The sequence below is a fragment of the Panthera tigris genome, chromosome F3, assembly GCF_018350195.1.
Source record: "Panthera tigris isolate Pti1 chromosome F3, P.tigris_Pti1_mat1.1, whole genome shotgun sequence".
In the NCBI taxonomy this organism is placed as follows: domain Eukaryota; kingdom Metazoa; phylum Chordata; class Mammalia; order Carnivora; family Felidae; genus Panthera; species Panthera tigris.
Window position 1 is genome coordinate 14,567,799 of NC_056678.1, and position 15,474 is coordinate 14,583,272.

The 15,474-nt window shown below is 38.1% G+C and overlaps 1 protein-coding gene across 19 annotated transcripts in view; it reads left to right on the forward strand.

Moving 5' to 3' along the window:
* The window catches only part of DNM3 (dynamin 3), a 565,070-nt gene that overhangs the window by 131,813 nt on the left and 417,783 nt on the right, over positions 1–15,474 (forward strand). For all 19 annotated transcript variants that reach the window (XR_006213789.1, XR_006213790.1, XM_042975642.1 and 16 more), the window contains exons 3-4: positions 13,527–13,676; positions 14,800–15,003. Coding sequence is in view for 17 of the 19 variants with exons in the window: in XM_042975642.1 (XP_042831576.1) it covers positions 13,527–13,676; positions 14,800–15,003 (354 nt within the window). In the remaining 2 variants the exon portion in view is untranslated. The remainder of the gene's footprint in view (positions 1–13,526; positions 13,677–14,799; positions 15,004–15,474) is intronic.

Here is a 15,474-nt window from a genome sequence, read left to right on the forward strand (position 1 = left end):
GCTTTGTAGCCAGACATTGACTTATCTCTAGTTATGAAAGTCTTACATCACATCTTCCAATAGAAGACTGTTTTGTGTACACTGAAAATCTGTTGTTTAATGAAGCCACCTTCGTTAATTATCTTAGCTTGATCTAAATAATTTGATGCAGCTTCTACATTAGCACCTGCTGCTTCACTTTGCATTTGTATGTTATGGAGACGGCTTCTTTCCTTAAACCTCATGAACCAAGCTCTGCTGTCTTCAGACTCTTCTTTTGTAGCTTCCTTACCTTTCTGGGCCTTCACAGAATTGAAGAGAGCCTTGCTCTGGATTAGGCTTTGGCTTAAGGGAATTTTATGGCTGGTTTGATCTTCCATTCAGACCACTGAAACTTTCTTCATATGAGCAATGACACTGTTTTGCTTTCTTCCCATTCATGTGTTCACTGGAGTAGCACTTTTAATTTCCTTTAAGAATTTTTCCTTTGCCTTCACAACTTGGCTGTCTGGGGCAAGAAGCCTAGCTTTTGGCCTGTCTCTGCTTTTGGCATGCCTTCCTCACTGAGCTTAATCATTTCTAGCTTTTGATTTAAAGTGAGAAATGTTTGACTCTTTCAATTGAACCCTTATAGAGGCCACTGTAGGGTTATTAATTGTCCTAATATCAATATTGTTGTGTCTCAGGATATAGGGAGGCTCATGGAGAGAGAGAGACATGGGGGCGGGGTGGGGGGAGGGGAAGGCTAGACGGTGAAGCGGTCAGAACATGCAGTGTTTATAGATTAAGTTGGCTATCTTTTATTTCTGTGGTTCATGGCATGCCAAACAATTACAATAGCAACATCAAAGATTACTGATCACAGATCATCATAACAAACATAACAATAAAGAAAAAGTTTGAAATATTGTGAGAATTACCAAAATGTGACACAAAGACACAAGTGAGAAAATGCTGTTGGAAAAGTGGTACCTATGAACATGCTTGACAGAGGGCAGCCACACACCTTCAGTTTGTAAATAGCAAATCATCTGCAATGTGAAGTAAAGCAAAGCATAGTAAAATGAGGAATTTTCATATATTCAAAATAAAATGTTTATTTTTATTTGTTCAGACTTTTGTTGTAAAAATATGTCTTATCATCCTCAAGCTATACCAGATTGACTAGTTAGATAGTGCTTGGGCCATAGCTGATAAATATTTTTGTATGGCCCCCCAGTAGCATTGAAGTGATTGCTGTAGTGAGACAGAATTTAGAGGAGATGCACCTCCCTGTTTTAAGAATCTGTTATTTTACTAAAGTTAAATGCAGTTAGCAGAGCAGGCGTTCAAAGGAAAATTCTTATACTTTTAGCTATACATGCTGTATGTATATACAAGGTTGGGACAGAGGAGGAAACCTTTTCTGAGTGATGTTGTAAAGAATGCTAATTGGCAGAGATTCAAATATTACATTGTTTTGTAGAAATTGACAAGCTGGTTCTAAAATTCATAGGAAATGCGAAGGAGCCAGAATAGCCAAAACAACTTAAAAAAAATGACAAAGTTGGAGAATGAACACTACCTGATTTTAATACTAATTATAAAGCTGCAATAATCAAGATAGTGTGACATTGGCATTAAAGAGAGACAATGAGGCCAATAGAACAAAGTCTAAAATGGGCCTACAGAGGGGCGCCTGGGTGGCTCAGTCGGTTGGGTGTCTGACTTCAGCTCAGGTCATGATCTCACAGTCCGTGGGTTCGTGCCCCGCATCAGACTCTGTGCTGACAGCTCAGAGCCTGGAGCCTACTTCGGATTCTGTCTCCCTCTCTCTATGCCCCTCCCCTGCTCATGCTATGTCTTTCTTTGTCTCAGAAAGAAATAAAAACATTTAAAAAAATAAATAAAAATGGGCCTACAGATAAATAGACAAGTGATTTTTGTTAAAGATATAAAAGCAATTCAGTGGAAAGAATAGTATTTTTAACAAATGGCATTGGGTAAATTGACTATCCATATGTAAAAAGTGAACTACTATTCATACCTTTACCATATGCAAAAGTTAAGTTGGCTGTGGTTCTAGCTGACCTCATGAAGACATTTAAAGTGCTTACTTAATACGCTAAGATATTTCAAAATATTTAGATGGAATACTGTTGCTTACAACTTATGCATAGAAGTGTATACTTATGGAAAAGGTTTTTTTGGTCAAGCAGTTAAGATATTATAATATGTATCCAGCAATGTATATTATAGCTCAAATGTTTTCTTGGAGAATATTTTTTTAGTTACATGTTTATATACTTGTAATTCTGGTGTGATTACTACTAAAATCTCATTTATAAGCTTCATTCCTTGTGTATAAGATTTTATGTGAAAATAATGTTTTCATTTTGTAAATTAGACTTTGGATTGTATTTTTTGCATTGAAATCCAGTTATTTGAATTTTCATGATAAAGTCTAGTCATTTCACTTTTTAATAACTCTACAGGTTTTTACTTGGCAGATCACTTTATTTTTTGTGTTATTAAAACAAGGAATGACATTGCATCATTTGCTGTTTCTGAATTTTTATATTCAATTATTCTTAAATATCATTGTAATAACATTTATTTGAAAACCTCTTTTTTGTATTTTCAATTTCTAAACTTTGCTGATTATTGGAAGGAGGCAAAAAGAGCCTTTGGTAGTCAAAAGTAGTACTACAAAGTTTGTGATCTAAAGCTCATGCATTGTAGGGTCATGGCCTTGTTGTGGGCTTTTCTGTTTTTTAGACTCAGACCATATATACTGAGTTACTGGACTTTTCAGTCTAGAGTAGAATACAAAGCTACAAGTTAGAATGGGAATATTCTTAAAAGCAGAGCATTGCTAACAGTAAGAAGTGACAATGACAGACCTGATAGCAAGAGAAGAGACACACACACAAGAATCATAAAAAAGATAAAAGAGTACACTGAAACCAATATTACACTGTATGTTAACTTCACTAGAATTAAAATTAGAAACTCAGTAAAATAAAAAAGGTAAAACAGTTTTTAACTAAGCAATCTATAGCAAAAATCATTGAAATAATAAATATCCCAAATGACTTACAGAACACTGTTTAAGGGTACAGGAAACTATATAACACATGCTCAATTTCTGTAAATTTCTGTAGCCATTTGTCAGTACTTACCTTGCCCTTTCAACAGCTTTTAGCATTATCAGTTGCTCCTTTTCCTTGAACCATACTTTATTCTTTTGGCTTCCATGATGCCACATACTTCTGGTCTTCCGTCTATCTCTCTGGCCACTCTGTCTCTTTCATTGGATGCATTAGCTTCTACCTGGCCTCTAAAGTTTGCACCTGCCCAAGGATCCTTTCTGTGTCATTTCATATACTCCCTTAGACAATCTCTTATGTGTACAACTTATGTACCTGTGACTCTCACATTTATAGCTCCTGGGCTAAACTCCAAACCCATGTTTCCAGCTGACTTCTTGACACTCTACTTGAATATTTCAAAGATGTCAAACTCAATATGTCATAAGTTATTTACAATCATTTTCTTCTCCGCATTCTCAAACCTCATGTCCTCCAGTGTTTATATGTTGATTCATTCACTTATTTACTCATTCTCTTTATTTGTTCATTAATTCAACAAATACGTATTGAGTGCCTAGTAGATGCAATTCACTGTTTTAGGCACTTGGGAGTTTAGCAGCTAATGTTCCTGTTTTCATGGAGCTTATATTCCAGTGGATAAAGAGAGGCAGCAAAAAAACAAGAAAAACTTCAGTTCATTATTATGTATACTAAGAAAACAAATTGGATGATGTGCTAGAGTGTGACTGAGCTGCTGCTTTTCTTTGCCTGCCTGGTCAAGGAAGCCTCACTAAAGAGGTGATGTTCTGAATGAGAAGTAAATGACAGGGAGGACCCGACACATGCAGAGGTCTGGCAGAAGGGCACTCAAGAAGAGGAGCAGTTCGTAGAGAGGCCCTGAGCTGGGAATGGATTTGGTGTGCTTGAGCAGAAAGGAGGCTGTTGCCGCTGTAGTGATTTGAGCGTGGCAGGTGGGGATAGTGTTAGGTATGGAGGTCGACAGGGGCCAGACTGTCTAGGACTTGGGACCCCAGGGTAATTAATTTGACTATTTCTGACTGCACTAGGAAACCAACAAAAGGTTTTAAAAGGGCAGAAACACCATCTGACACAGGGTTTTAGAACGCTCTCTCTAATTGATTGGTGGAGAAGGGATTCACTGGAGCAAGACTGGTGTCAGAAAAACGTGTTGGCTGCTTTTATGGTAGTCCAGGTGAGAGGTGGTGCCAGCTTAGTAGGAGGATGGCCACAGTGGAGGCGGTGAGAAGATGTTTGGGAGAGAGCCGAGGAAAAGAAGGATGCAAAAATAGTTCTGGTTTTTTACTTGAGCACCCGATTCAGTGGTAGTATCAATAATTGAAATGTGGAAGACTGTGAGGAGGAGCAGGTATGGATGACGGGAGGAGAACTCAGTGGGGAATTACAGTCTGGTTTTGGACATGCTAATTTTGAGATATCTATTAGACATCCAAGTGGAAATGCTAATTAAGAATTAGAATTAGATACAAGAAGTTCAGGGGGAAAATGAGTGCTTGAGATGAGTTTGAATTTATATGTACGAGTAGATGAGAGAAGATACAGATGACAACGAAGAATGGAAGGTCTAGAAGGAAGTCTGGCAGTCCCTGATATTTGGAAATGTAGAAGAGGAGGAACAATGAGCAAAGAACATGGAAAAGAGCATTTAGTGAAGAAAGAGAAAAGTCAGGAAAGTTGGAATAATGGGAGTCCATGAAAGAGGATGTTTTGAGGTAGAAGAGGAAAATCATGTCAAAGGCTGCTGACACTTAGAATAATTATCACTTTGCAATTTTTTGGCCAAGGGCTTCACATGCTTCTTATTGGGTTTCTGTATTTGGAATACAGTTTATCTCTTGTGTGTTTTACATGGAAACTATGAGGATGAAATAGAGTTGATTTTTGGTATTACTCTTTGAGATCCTTTGAAAAAATATGGAACTAAATTGGGCTATTTAGCTATTACAGCTGCTGATTCTGAGTATTTTGGACACTTGTGGTGGAATATGTCGTATAGATTCCTATTGCTGGTGGGACTTCTGTCAAGTGCTGGCTGGCTTTGGTTTCATGTGCCAGCACTAATTCAGTTATCTGGAGCCACTTAACTTTCACTAGCAGGCTCAGCCTAACCCAGGCTTCAGAACCAGCTCTGCTCTTAGGCAAGAAAACTGTAAAAGCCATTATTGAGCTGTAAATATCAAGGCAGCATTGATATTAACTTGTCTTCACCCTGAGGTCTGTGTAAGTGGCTTTGGCTTTGTATCCTACGAAAAAGTCTCGAGTTTGCGTCTTGGTTTTCTACCTGGTATCCTCTGGCTCACTTGGGTCTGGAGTTCTCTTTTGATCTCCTCTGCCTCTGGAAGTACCAGAACCCTGATCCTAAAGGGTAGATTTGCATCTCATCTCTGATACCTGCTCGGCACCCACCTTTTTTTCTACTATGAAATCTTGGCCCTATTTATTCCCATCCCACCCCAGAGTTGTTGTTAACTCTTTTTCTTCTTCTTATTATTTTAATATTTAGTTTTGAGAGAGAGGGAGAGGGAGAGGGAGAGGAAGAGAGAGGAAGAGAGAGAGAGAGAGAGAGAGAGAGAGAGAGAGAGAGAGAGAGAGAGAGAGAGAACAAGCTGGGGAGGGGCAGAGACAGAAGGGGACAGAGGATCTGAAGTGAGCTCTGTGTTGACAGTAGAGAGCACGATGTGGTGCTTGAATTCATGGAACTGTGAGATCGTGACCTGAGCCAAAGTCAGACACTTAACCAACTGAGCCACCCAGGTGCCTGTTCTTAACCCTTCTCCTGAGACTTCCACCTTTCACCCACTGCTGGACTCTCTTAGGTTGTTTTATTTTAGATTTCCCTTTTTTTCCTGATTGCTAGACTTTCCATGTTTACCTTAGGGACACAATTGAATTTTGCTTCAAATCTGGGTCTATATAATTCATATCTAATTCACCCTGTTACTTATTTAACCACATTTCTTAGGATCTTGTCTTCAATTTGGAATGACTTGAAGCGTTAATGGAAGCATTTTTTTTTTCAAAACTGATACTGACCAATGGTATGCAAAGTGGACTGCTTTGAAGAAGAAGGAAGGAATCCACAGATGTTCTTTACTCTAAATAAAGTAGGCATTAGGGAAACACAGATGAGTAAAATGTAGCCTCTTTTCTTGAGGAAATATGTTTTTAAATATAGTCCTACATAGATACTTTACAGCCAGTGAATTCAGCTAGTCACATTGAAAACTATTCCCTGTTTATGCGACCCATGTACTCTATTTTCAGTGGAGCCCTGTGCTCACAAAACATTGCTATTAAAACCCTTCAGAAGTAAGACCCAGTTAAAGTATTGAGGACACCAGTTCTTAGAATAAAGATTGACAAGAGGTTATGTTCATGTGTTCCATAATTATTCTTTTTTACTTAACCTTGATTAATTGCAACATATGCATGTTTTTCCACATGGAAGGGGCATATTGGAAATATTTAAATTGTTATGGTCATGCTGTGCTTTTCACAGATGATTGGAATGCTGCCCGGCATAAACCATCTCATCCTTCCCCCAAACAACTTGTCAGTTGTTTAACCTAGCATAATTTGTTTTTCATGACCATTAGAAATGACAGTGCTAAAATGTTTTACAGGGAAATAAAAATAAAAAAGAGTGATAGCTCTGATTTTTTAATACTCTTCTTTTTTCCCCACATTCTTTGATATAAAAATGTATCTTAACCTTTGCTTCAAATGTTGGCTGTTTTCTTTTCTTTTTTAAAAAAATTTTATTTAATTTATTTTTTAAATTTACATCCAAGTTAGCATATAGTGCAACAATGATTTCAGGAGTAGATTCCTTAATGCCCCTAACCCATTTAGCCCATCCCCCCTCCCACAACCCCTGCAGCAACCCTCTGTTTGTTCTCCATATTTAAGAGTCTCTTATGTTTTGTCCCCCTCCCTGTTTTTATATTATTTTTGTTTCCCTTCCCTTATGTTCATCTGTTTTGTATCTTAAAGTCCTCATATGAGTGAAGTCATATATTTGTCTTTCTCTGACTGACTAATTTCGCTTAGCATAATACCCTCTAGTTCCATCCACATAGTTGCAAATGGAAAGATTTCATTCTTTTTGATTGCTGAGTAATACTCCATTGTATGTGTATGTATGTGTGTATACACACACACACACACACACACACACACACACACCCCACATCTTCTTTATGCATTCATCCATCAGTGAACATTTGGATTCTTTCCATACTTTGGCTATTGTTGATAGTGCTACTATAAACATTGGGGTGCATGTGGCCCTTTGAAACAGCATATTTATCTCTTGGATAAATACCTAGTAGTGTAATTTTTTGAGGAACCTCCATACAGTTTTCCAGAGTGGCTGCACCGGTTTGCATTCCCACCAGCAGTGCAAAAGAGATCCTCTTTCTCCGCATCCTCACTAACATCTGTTGTTCCCTGACTTGTTAATATTAGCCATTCTGACCGGTGTGAGGTGGTATCTCCTTGTGGTTTTGATTTGTATTTCCCTGATGATGAGTGATGTTGAACATTTTTTCATGTGTCGGTTGGCCATCTGGATGTCTTTGGAGAAGTGTCTATTCATGTCTTTTGCCCATTTCTTCAGTGGATTATTTGTTTTTTGGGTGTTGAGTTGGATAAGTTCTTTATAGATTTTGGATACTAACCCTTTATGATATGTCATTTGCAAATATCTTCTCCCATTCTGTCAGTTGTCTTTTAGTTAAATGTTTGCTATTTTTAACACTGGGTAGACAGGAATGATTTTTAAAACTAGGAGTCTTATTCTGCAAAATGAAAACATACTATGAATTTCAGCAATACAGGTTATACTGAGACCATAGAATTTCATGGATGCATTATCAGGGTTTCAGTGATAATATGCACATAAACTTCATCCTTTATATGAGCCTGTGGCTAAGTTGGGCTGAAGTCTGGAATTGTTTGAGGAAGAGACCATTTCATGTACCCAACTACCAAGCATTTAGAATAAAAGGAACACTGAAAACATGCCAAGAGAAGGTGTACCACTGGACACCGTATCTTTCTCTGAAAAAGAATATATCTCAACCATAAGATAAAATTGTTAGGACTTCCGACATATTAGTTTGCCATAGTGTAAAAGTCTCAGGAGACACACATTTACTAGCTCTTAAAAAGTCTAGCTGTTGATCAGCTAGTATAGCCTGTTCTGTAGATTTTGGTTTAGGTTTAGAATTTTCTTCATCCCCAAACTCATGTGAACATTCTCTTAGAGGTGAGTATAGTAAGTGATGCATTACTCATGTGATAATCCTTTTAAGATTTTCATCTACAATTGTATTTTTGGACAGCAGAGAAGTAAAGCTGTCATCTTTTAAATTCTACATTGCTAATAAAGATTTATTTAGGATTCTGTGATGATACAAGCTGACTGATAATCCTCCTCAATAGCAACTATGGTCAGTTGTTCAAAAACATTCATGCCACCTCTGCTATCCACCTGTTTATGGTCCGCTTGGTAGGGAGCAGGGATCCCATGACAGGACTGGCTTATCTTGTTTCTAATAAGACATACCTTATTGGCAATATAAACCTGTAGCTATGAATTGTAACATATTTTTCTAATGAGGAATTAGGATGTGTGATCTGACTATCACTATACTGTTAGATGCAAGGGGACATAGACCTGGGAGTCTCCAGAACTGGGTAGAGATGGATTGCAGGTAGCTTCCTTCTGGCAGCTCAGAGTAGGTTTTGCCTGAATTCCATCCTGTAGGATGAATTGCCTTCTAAGAGGTTCCTGGGGACCCATAGAAAAGAGGATTTTGTGGGTATTGCCCACTGGTTCTTCTGATATGCTGGGCAGGTATGAATCCCAGTGATGGACATAGATTAGACCCAGTTGACATCCCTGTTATGGTTACTCTTAGGTCACTCATTTTGGATCACTGTGTGTGTGTGTGTGTGTGTGTGTGTGTGTGTGTGTGTGTTACATTTTGTGGTAGAAATAATAGTGTTTGTAGAGTTTAACCAGTAAGAATATATACAGAAATGTTTTTTTTAAGACATAAAAGGATTTTACACAAATATGGTAAGTCCCTACTCTCACCTAATGAATTTCACCACCATCACCTCTACTTGTTTGTCAACTCTCATTGTTCTGTTTCTTTTCTGTTCCCTTGGAGGAATTGGCATATTTGTTTCTAATTCCTTTTGTCCCTTCCTTAAGATATCACATCAGCACTTGTTTTTTCTCAGTTCTGGATTGCCAACTTTTCCATGGTATGGATTAATGCCATCAATCTATGAACATGTTAGTCTACCCATCTTTATAAAACCCTCCCTTGACCTCACATCCCTCTCTAGTTGCCCCCTCACTTCTTCCTTCTCCTTTACAACAAAAAACGAAAAGAATTGTCTACAATCAGTCTCTACTTCTTCTCCTCCCCTTCTCTCTTAAATCTGTTCCAGTCAGGCTATCAGCCACCCCACTCCACTGTAACAGCTCCTGTCAACCTCCTGAAGGACTCTCAAGTTGCTCAATTCTGTGATCCATTCTTAGTTCTCATCTTACCTGACATGTTGGCAGTATTTGATGGAGTGGAAGGTCTCTTACCTTCATGAAAAACCCTTTCTACTTAGCTTTGGGTCACCTCTTTTTCAATTTCCCTCCTATCTTGTTAACCACTCCTGCTCACTTTATCTCCTGACTTCTAAACATTGGAACACTCAGGGCCTAGTGCTCTGGCCCCTTCTCCATCTAACTCTCGCTTAGTGATCTCATCTCTTGTCTGACTTTAATGAATTCCAAATATATATTTCTAGCTTTGGACTCCTCCCTAGATGAAAGACTAATGTGTCTGGCCCCAAAGGCATTTTTGTGCTAATTAGAAAAAGCTGCTCTTTTCCTCAAGCACTTGACTGCCATCTTCTGGAAAATTTTCAGAATAAATAAACACTTAACACATGACTGCAAATGTGAGTGGTATCTCTTACAGCGGTGTAATCCTCAACCATTAGCAGCAGTTCTGTTTCTCCACTTGGGTGGTGTATAGTGGGCAATGCAAGCTTAATAGGTCCCCAGCCAAACTCCTGATTCCCAGCCCCCATCTCCCTATCCTCTTCCTTTCAGTCTTTTCTATTTCAAAATTCTTCCCATTGCTGAGGTCAAACTCCTTGAAGTTGTTCTTGATTTCTCTCTTTTGCCTATACCCCACCTTTAATTCATCAGCAAATCCTATTGTTTTTCCTTCAAAGGACACTAGAATTTAGCCACTTCTCACTCCTCCCACTGCTGCTTCCCTAGTCCAAGCTCCATCATCTCTCACCTCCATTATCCCAGTAGTATCCCAGCTTCCTATCTGAGTCCTTATTGTCTATTCTCAACACTGTAGCCACAGACCTAAAACCTAGGTCATGGGGCACCTGGGTGGCTCAGTCAGTTGAGTGTCCAACTCTTGATTTCGGCTCAGGTCATAATCCCAGCGTTGTGGGGTTGAGCCCTGCATTAGGCTCCCTGATGAGTGCACAACCTGCTTGGGATTCCCTCTGCCCCCTTCCCCACTCACACGTGCATGCTTTCTCTCTCTAATATGAAATAAAACCAGCCAACCAACCAACCAACCAAGGTCACATCAGGTCTCTCCTCTACCCCAAGCCCTTCAAGTGGTCTACTATTCAATCAGAGTAAAATTTAAAGTCTCACGGGCTTCACACAAACCAGGTCTGTACCACAGCTCTGACCTCATCTCCTTTCTCTCTCTCCCATATGCTCTGTGATCCAGGCATGTTGAACTTGCTCTTGTTCCCAGATGCTTCCAACTTCACGTATTCTGCTGGGATGTTCCTATATAAAACATTGCTTGCTCCCTTCTTTTCTTCAGTTTTTGCTCAGATATCACTTTGTCATATCAGAGAAACTTTCCTCAACCAAAGCATATAACGAAGCAATCCTCCTGCCCTAGCATTTGATGTTTCCCTTACTCTTCACTTTTCTCCATAAGACTTATCATCTGGCACACCCACATTGTTTACTGTTTCATCTCATGCAGATTTAAACTTTGTGAGGTTAGACACTTATTTTTTTTCCTCCTGCAATTTCTAAAATAGTGCCTGGTGAGTAGTAAGAGCTCAAAATATTACTTGAATAAATAAATGAATACCAGCATCTCTAAATCTTTCTGTGGGACCCTATCCTTAAAAAGACACAAAGGTTTGAGAGTGTCCTGCACAATTCTAATCTCCAAATTTCAAAATAAAAGCATTTTTATAGGAGTCCAAGAATGAATTTAAATATAATTTGAAAATTGCATTGATTTTGCCTCTTTCTTTCTGGAAGGGCACTGGTTTCCTATGGAGAAAGCAGGTAGGTGCCCTCTAGTGGCACCGAGAGAAATCTACATTTGTGTCACTTGAATTCTTGGTAGTAACATAATTGAAAATATAGTCCCTGATCCAGAAGCTTATTAATTTTATGATAGTAATAATTATGATAGCTATAAGTCCTCAAGTGTGCATTTAACACAAAATATGTTGAACTGAAAAATTACAGTTCCATTTCTTATAAATTATTTATGACTCATTTTTACATATTAATTTTTGTTTTCTGAGATCTGACATCCTCTGTTCCTCTTTATTTTTCTTATTGTTTTATCCTCTACTTATCTCTAACCTCTTATGTTCACATGATACTGGCCAATCCCCTGAGTAGATAAATGAAATAAAGGCTCAATTTTCTGGGAATTTATATGCTAATAAAAATGGTACCTGTGAGGGCAAACATGTGAGAGAACATGCCCAGTGATGCAGTAATCTCCACAGGCCAGAACTCTGAGGCCTCTTCAACCTTTACTGTGTATACTTCAACCATTGAGGAATGAACTCAAGCCTTAGCTGGCCATTTTTTCAAAAGTGACACATACTATATGGAGAAAGTAAGAAAGAAAAATATTCATGTCCACCTACATTGACAGTAAAGTCTGAAATGAAGTAAAGTCTCTGATTATCATTCTAACTTTTGAAACGTTAGGCCATTACAGTTCTTTGGGAAATTAAAACTTAAACTAGTTGGTCCAATTCAGGAGCCATGACCTTTCCAGTCCTGAGTAGCAGGGGTGGCTCTGGGAAACCCATGTCTGACATCAGGAGGCCTGAGCAATGATCAGACAAGCATTTTTGGAAGGTGGTAAGAAAAGCTCAGGAAGAAGATGAACTCCTGGTGCTAGAGCTCAGAATAATCCTGGCCATTTTACAGGGAGGAGACTTTGAATAGCTAGCTCCAGGGGGCAAAAGTTGGACAAAGGAAATACGATTAGAAAGCAGATTTCATACCATCATTAAGAAACGTTTTCCGGGGGCACTTGGGTGGCTCATTTGGTTAAATGATGGACTCTTGATTTCGGCTCAGGTCATGATCTCATGGTTTGTGAGTTTGCACCCTGCATTGGGCTCTGCACTGACAGTGTGGAGCCTGTGCTGACAGTGTGAGCGGGGGAGGGGTAGAGAGAGAGAGAGAGGGAGAGAGAGAGAGAGAGAGAGAGAGAGAGAATCCCAAGCAAGCTCCACGTTCAGTGCGGAGCACCAGGAGGGGCTTCATCTCATGACTGTGAGTCTAGAATCCCAAATCAAGAGTCGGGTGCTTAACCAGATGAGCCACCCAGGTGCCCCCAAATGGTAATTTTTTTAAAAGTCTAATAGTGTCAGCTTCCTTTTTGAGTTGTGCTATCATATACCTGACACATCTGGAGGTACGAATAGAAATCAATAGCACAGCAGTTAGTAAGATGTTACTGAAACTTAACCCAATTTTCTGTTATTACGTATAGTTTAGAGTTTTTCCTACTTCCTACTAATTGTTTTTTAGATTGCAGGTAAATATTTTCTTTGATCTAAAACTATTTTTCTTGAGAAATTGTCTTTTCAATTACACAAGTTGGTGTGGTATCTTGAATAGTATATTTTAAAGCTAAGATATTCCATATATTATTTATCTTTAAAGAATTAAGTAAATTTTGTTTCTAAACCATCTTGCCTTCTACAGGTATCTTTATATAACTTAGCATTCCCTCTTAATAAAGTGGTGATATGAAAAAGGACATGCTAATAAGATTAGTAATAAGATTAGGTAGGCTTTGTATGTACCCTAGACTTAATTTCTTTGACAATCAGATGCTGTTTGCTTTATCATTTGGAGGGCCAACATTCTCTTTAAGTCATGCTTAATTGCTTATCTGAAAATTAGCAAATTTAACATTCTTAGCATTTGTACTATGTTTGATATTTCTAAAGTGTTAGCTGTGTTTCTTAGTAACTGCTATATTCTCTCATTTTAATGGCTGCAGAGACAATATTGGATACTTTGCCTTGTAATTAAAGAAACATTGTTTCCTTATAATTATTGCAAGAATGCATAGATTTTAAGTTGTGCTAATTTGTCTTTTGTAGAGTATGCTGAATTTCTACATTGCAAAGGAAAAAAATTTACAGATTTTGATGAAGTTCGCCATGAGATTGAAGCAGAAACAGATCGAGTGACTGGAATGAATAAAGGCATTTCCTCCATACCCATTAATTTACGAGTCTATTCTCCACATGGTAAGTAAAATAACAAAATTCTAAATTTTTTTCCTCAAAAATCTTTGCATTAATTGACATACATTATTTGTGCAGAAGATGGTTTGTTCTCTCAAAAAATACCGGGTTTCTAGGATAGTGTTTGGATACTGCCATAAATGGTATGATTCAAAGAGCTCACAGATTTATGGGAAAGCAGGAGATGACTTTTAAAAAGATCAGAATTGAGTAAGTCACTTAAAATTTTTTCTTTATTTTAAACTCTTAGACTTTGTAAGAGGTATGCGTGAAAACTTCTATTTTTTAATATCTTCAGTTTTAGCAAGAATCTTAGAGGTACATGGATGGTACTGTAGTTGAGTCTTCTCCTATTGGATTTTCTTATAGTGCTATATATTTCTATTTATTCTCTTCCTGAGGCATCAACTCTGATTTTTTTCCAGACTATCAGAAGAAACTTATAAATTAGATAACCAGTTCATGGTGTATGATATGGAATAACCTCTATCCTGACTAAATTTTCAGTGGGGCAGATTTTCATGCTGGTGCCACCCCTGTCGTGTGCGGAGAACGATAGCCAGGCTGCTGCTGGAGTCACTGACTCAGGGGTAGTTTCCTGCCCTCCTGGTGGTACTCCATGAGTCTGGGCACATAGCCTGCACCGTAACCTCATGGGACCACAAATGACTAACAGCTGTCCAGTAGGCTGAGCGGCTAACCCTCTCTAGATAATACATAATGCTTTTGAAGGGAAGGACAAATCTTACCCTAAGAATTTTTACACTATTTGAAGGCAATTGTACAAGACCGGCAGCCAGCGTATGCACTTATTGTTCAGTGTTTGAATTATAACACACTAGTTACAGATATGACAGCTCTCTCTTAGATATGCAAATCAGTGCCTTTCAAATTATGTTAAGATAATTATTTGGCATAGGACAATCATGTCATAAAAATAAAGAAAACTAACAAAGCCATTTTGTATTCTGTGCTTTCTATTCTACACACATGAGTTGGAGTTAACTCAACACACAGTATATAAAGCTGAGCTTGTTTTACTTCTACTAAAGAGACTGGTGATTTTTCATTATTGATATTTTTTAGCATTGAGGGTATATGTAAGACTCCTTTTTTTCCCACACAGTGCTAAATCTCACACTTATCGACCTACCTGGAATTACTAAAGTGCCCGTGGGAGATCAGCCACCAGATATTGAGTATCAGATCAGAGAAATGATTATGCAGTTCATCACGCGGGAGAACTGTCTCATTTTGGCTGTTACTCCAGCCAACACCGATCTTGCAAACTCAGATGCATTGAAGCTAGCTAAAGAAGTTGATCCTCAAGGTGAGTGTGTGGCTTTTAGGATGGAAGAGAATTAGTTTAACATGTCAAGAGTTTGGGTATATTTCAAGGTAACACAAATTCTCATAACTTAATTTCATTAATAATTTAATTAGCCATTATTAATATTGTTAGATTTTTTTAACTTAAGATGCTGAAAGAAAAATGACTAGGGGATATAGTCTAAACCTATATAAATAAATGTAAGATTAAGTGAGATCTAAGAAAACAGATATTTCTAATCCTTATGAACTACTTATTTTAAAAAGCAAATAAAATAAACTGCTGGTACAGAAATCAGATAGTCCCCTCAGTTATTGAAAGAGTTACCTGAATATACTCCCAGTGAAACTCTTTCTGTTTCATGTATGTCTTGTTTCTTTAAAATAGGAAACCCTTTTAATGCATGTAAAATAGTTTTATTTTTGAGAGAGAGGGAGAGAGAGAGATAGGGAGGGAGGGGCATAGAGAGAG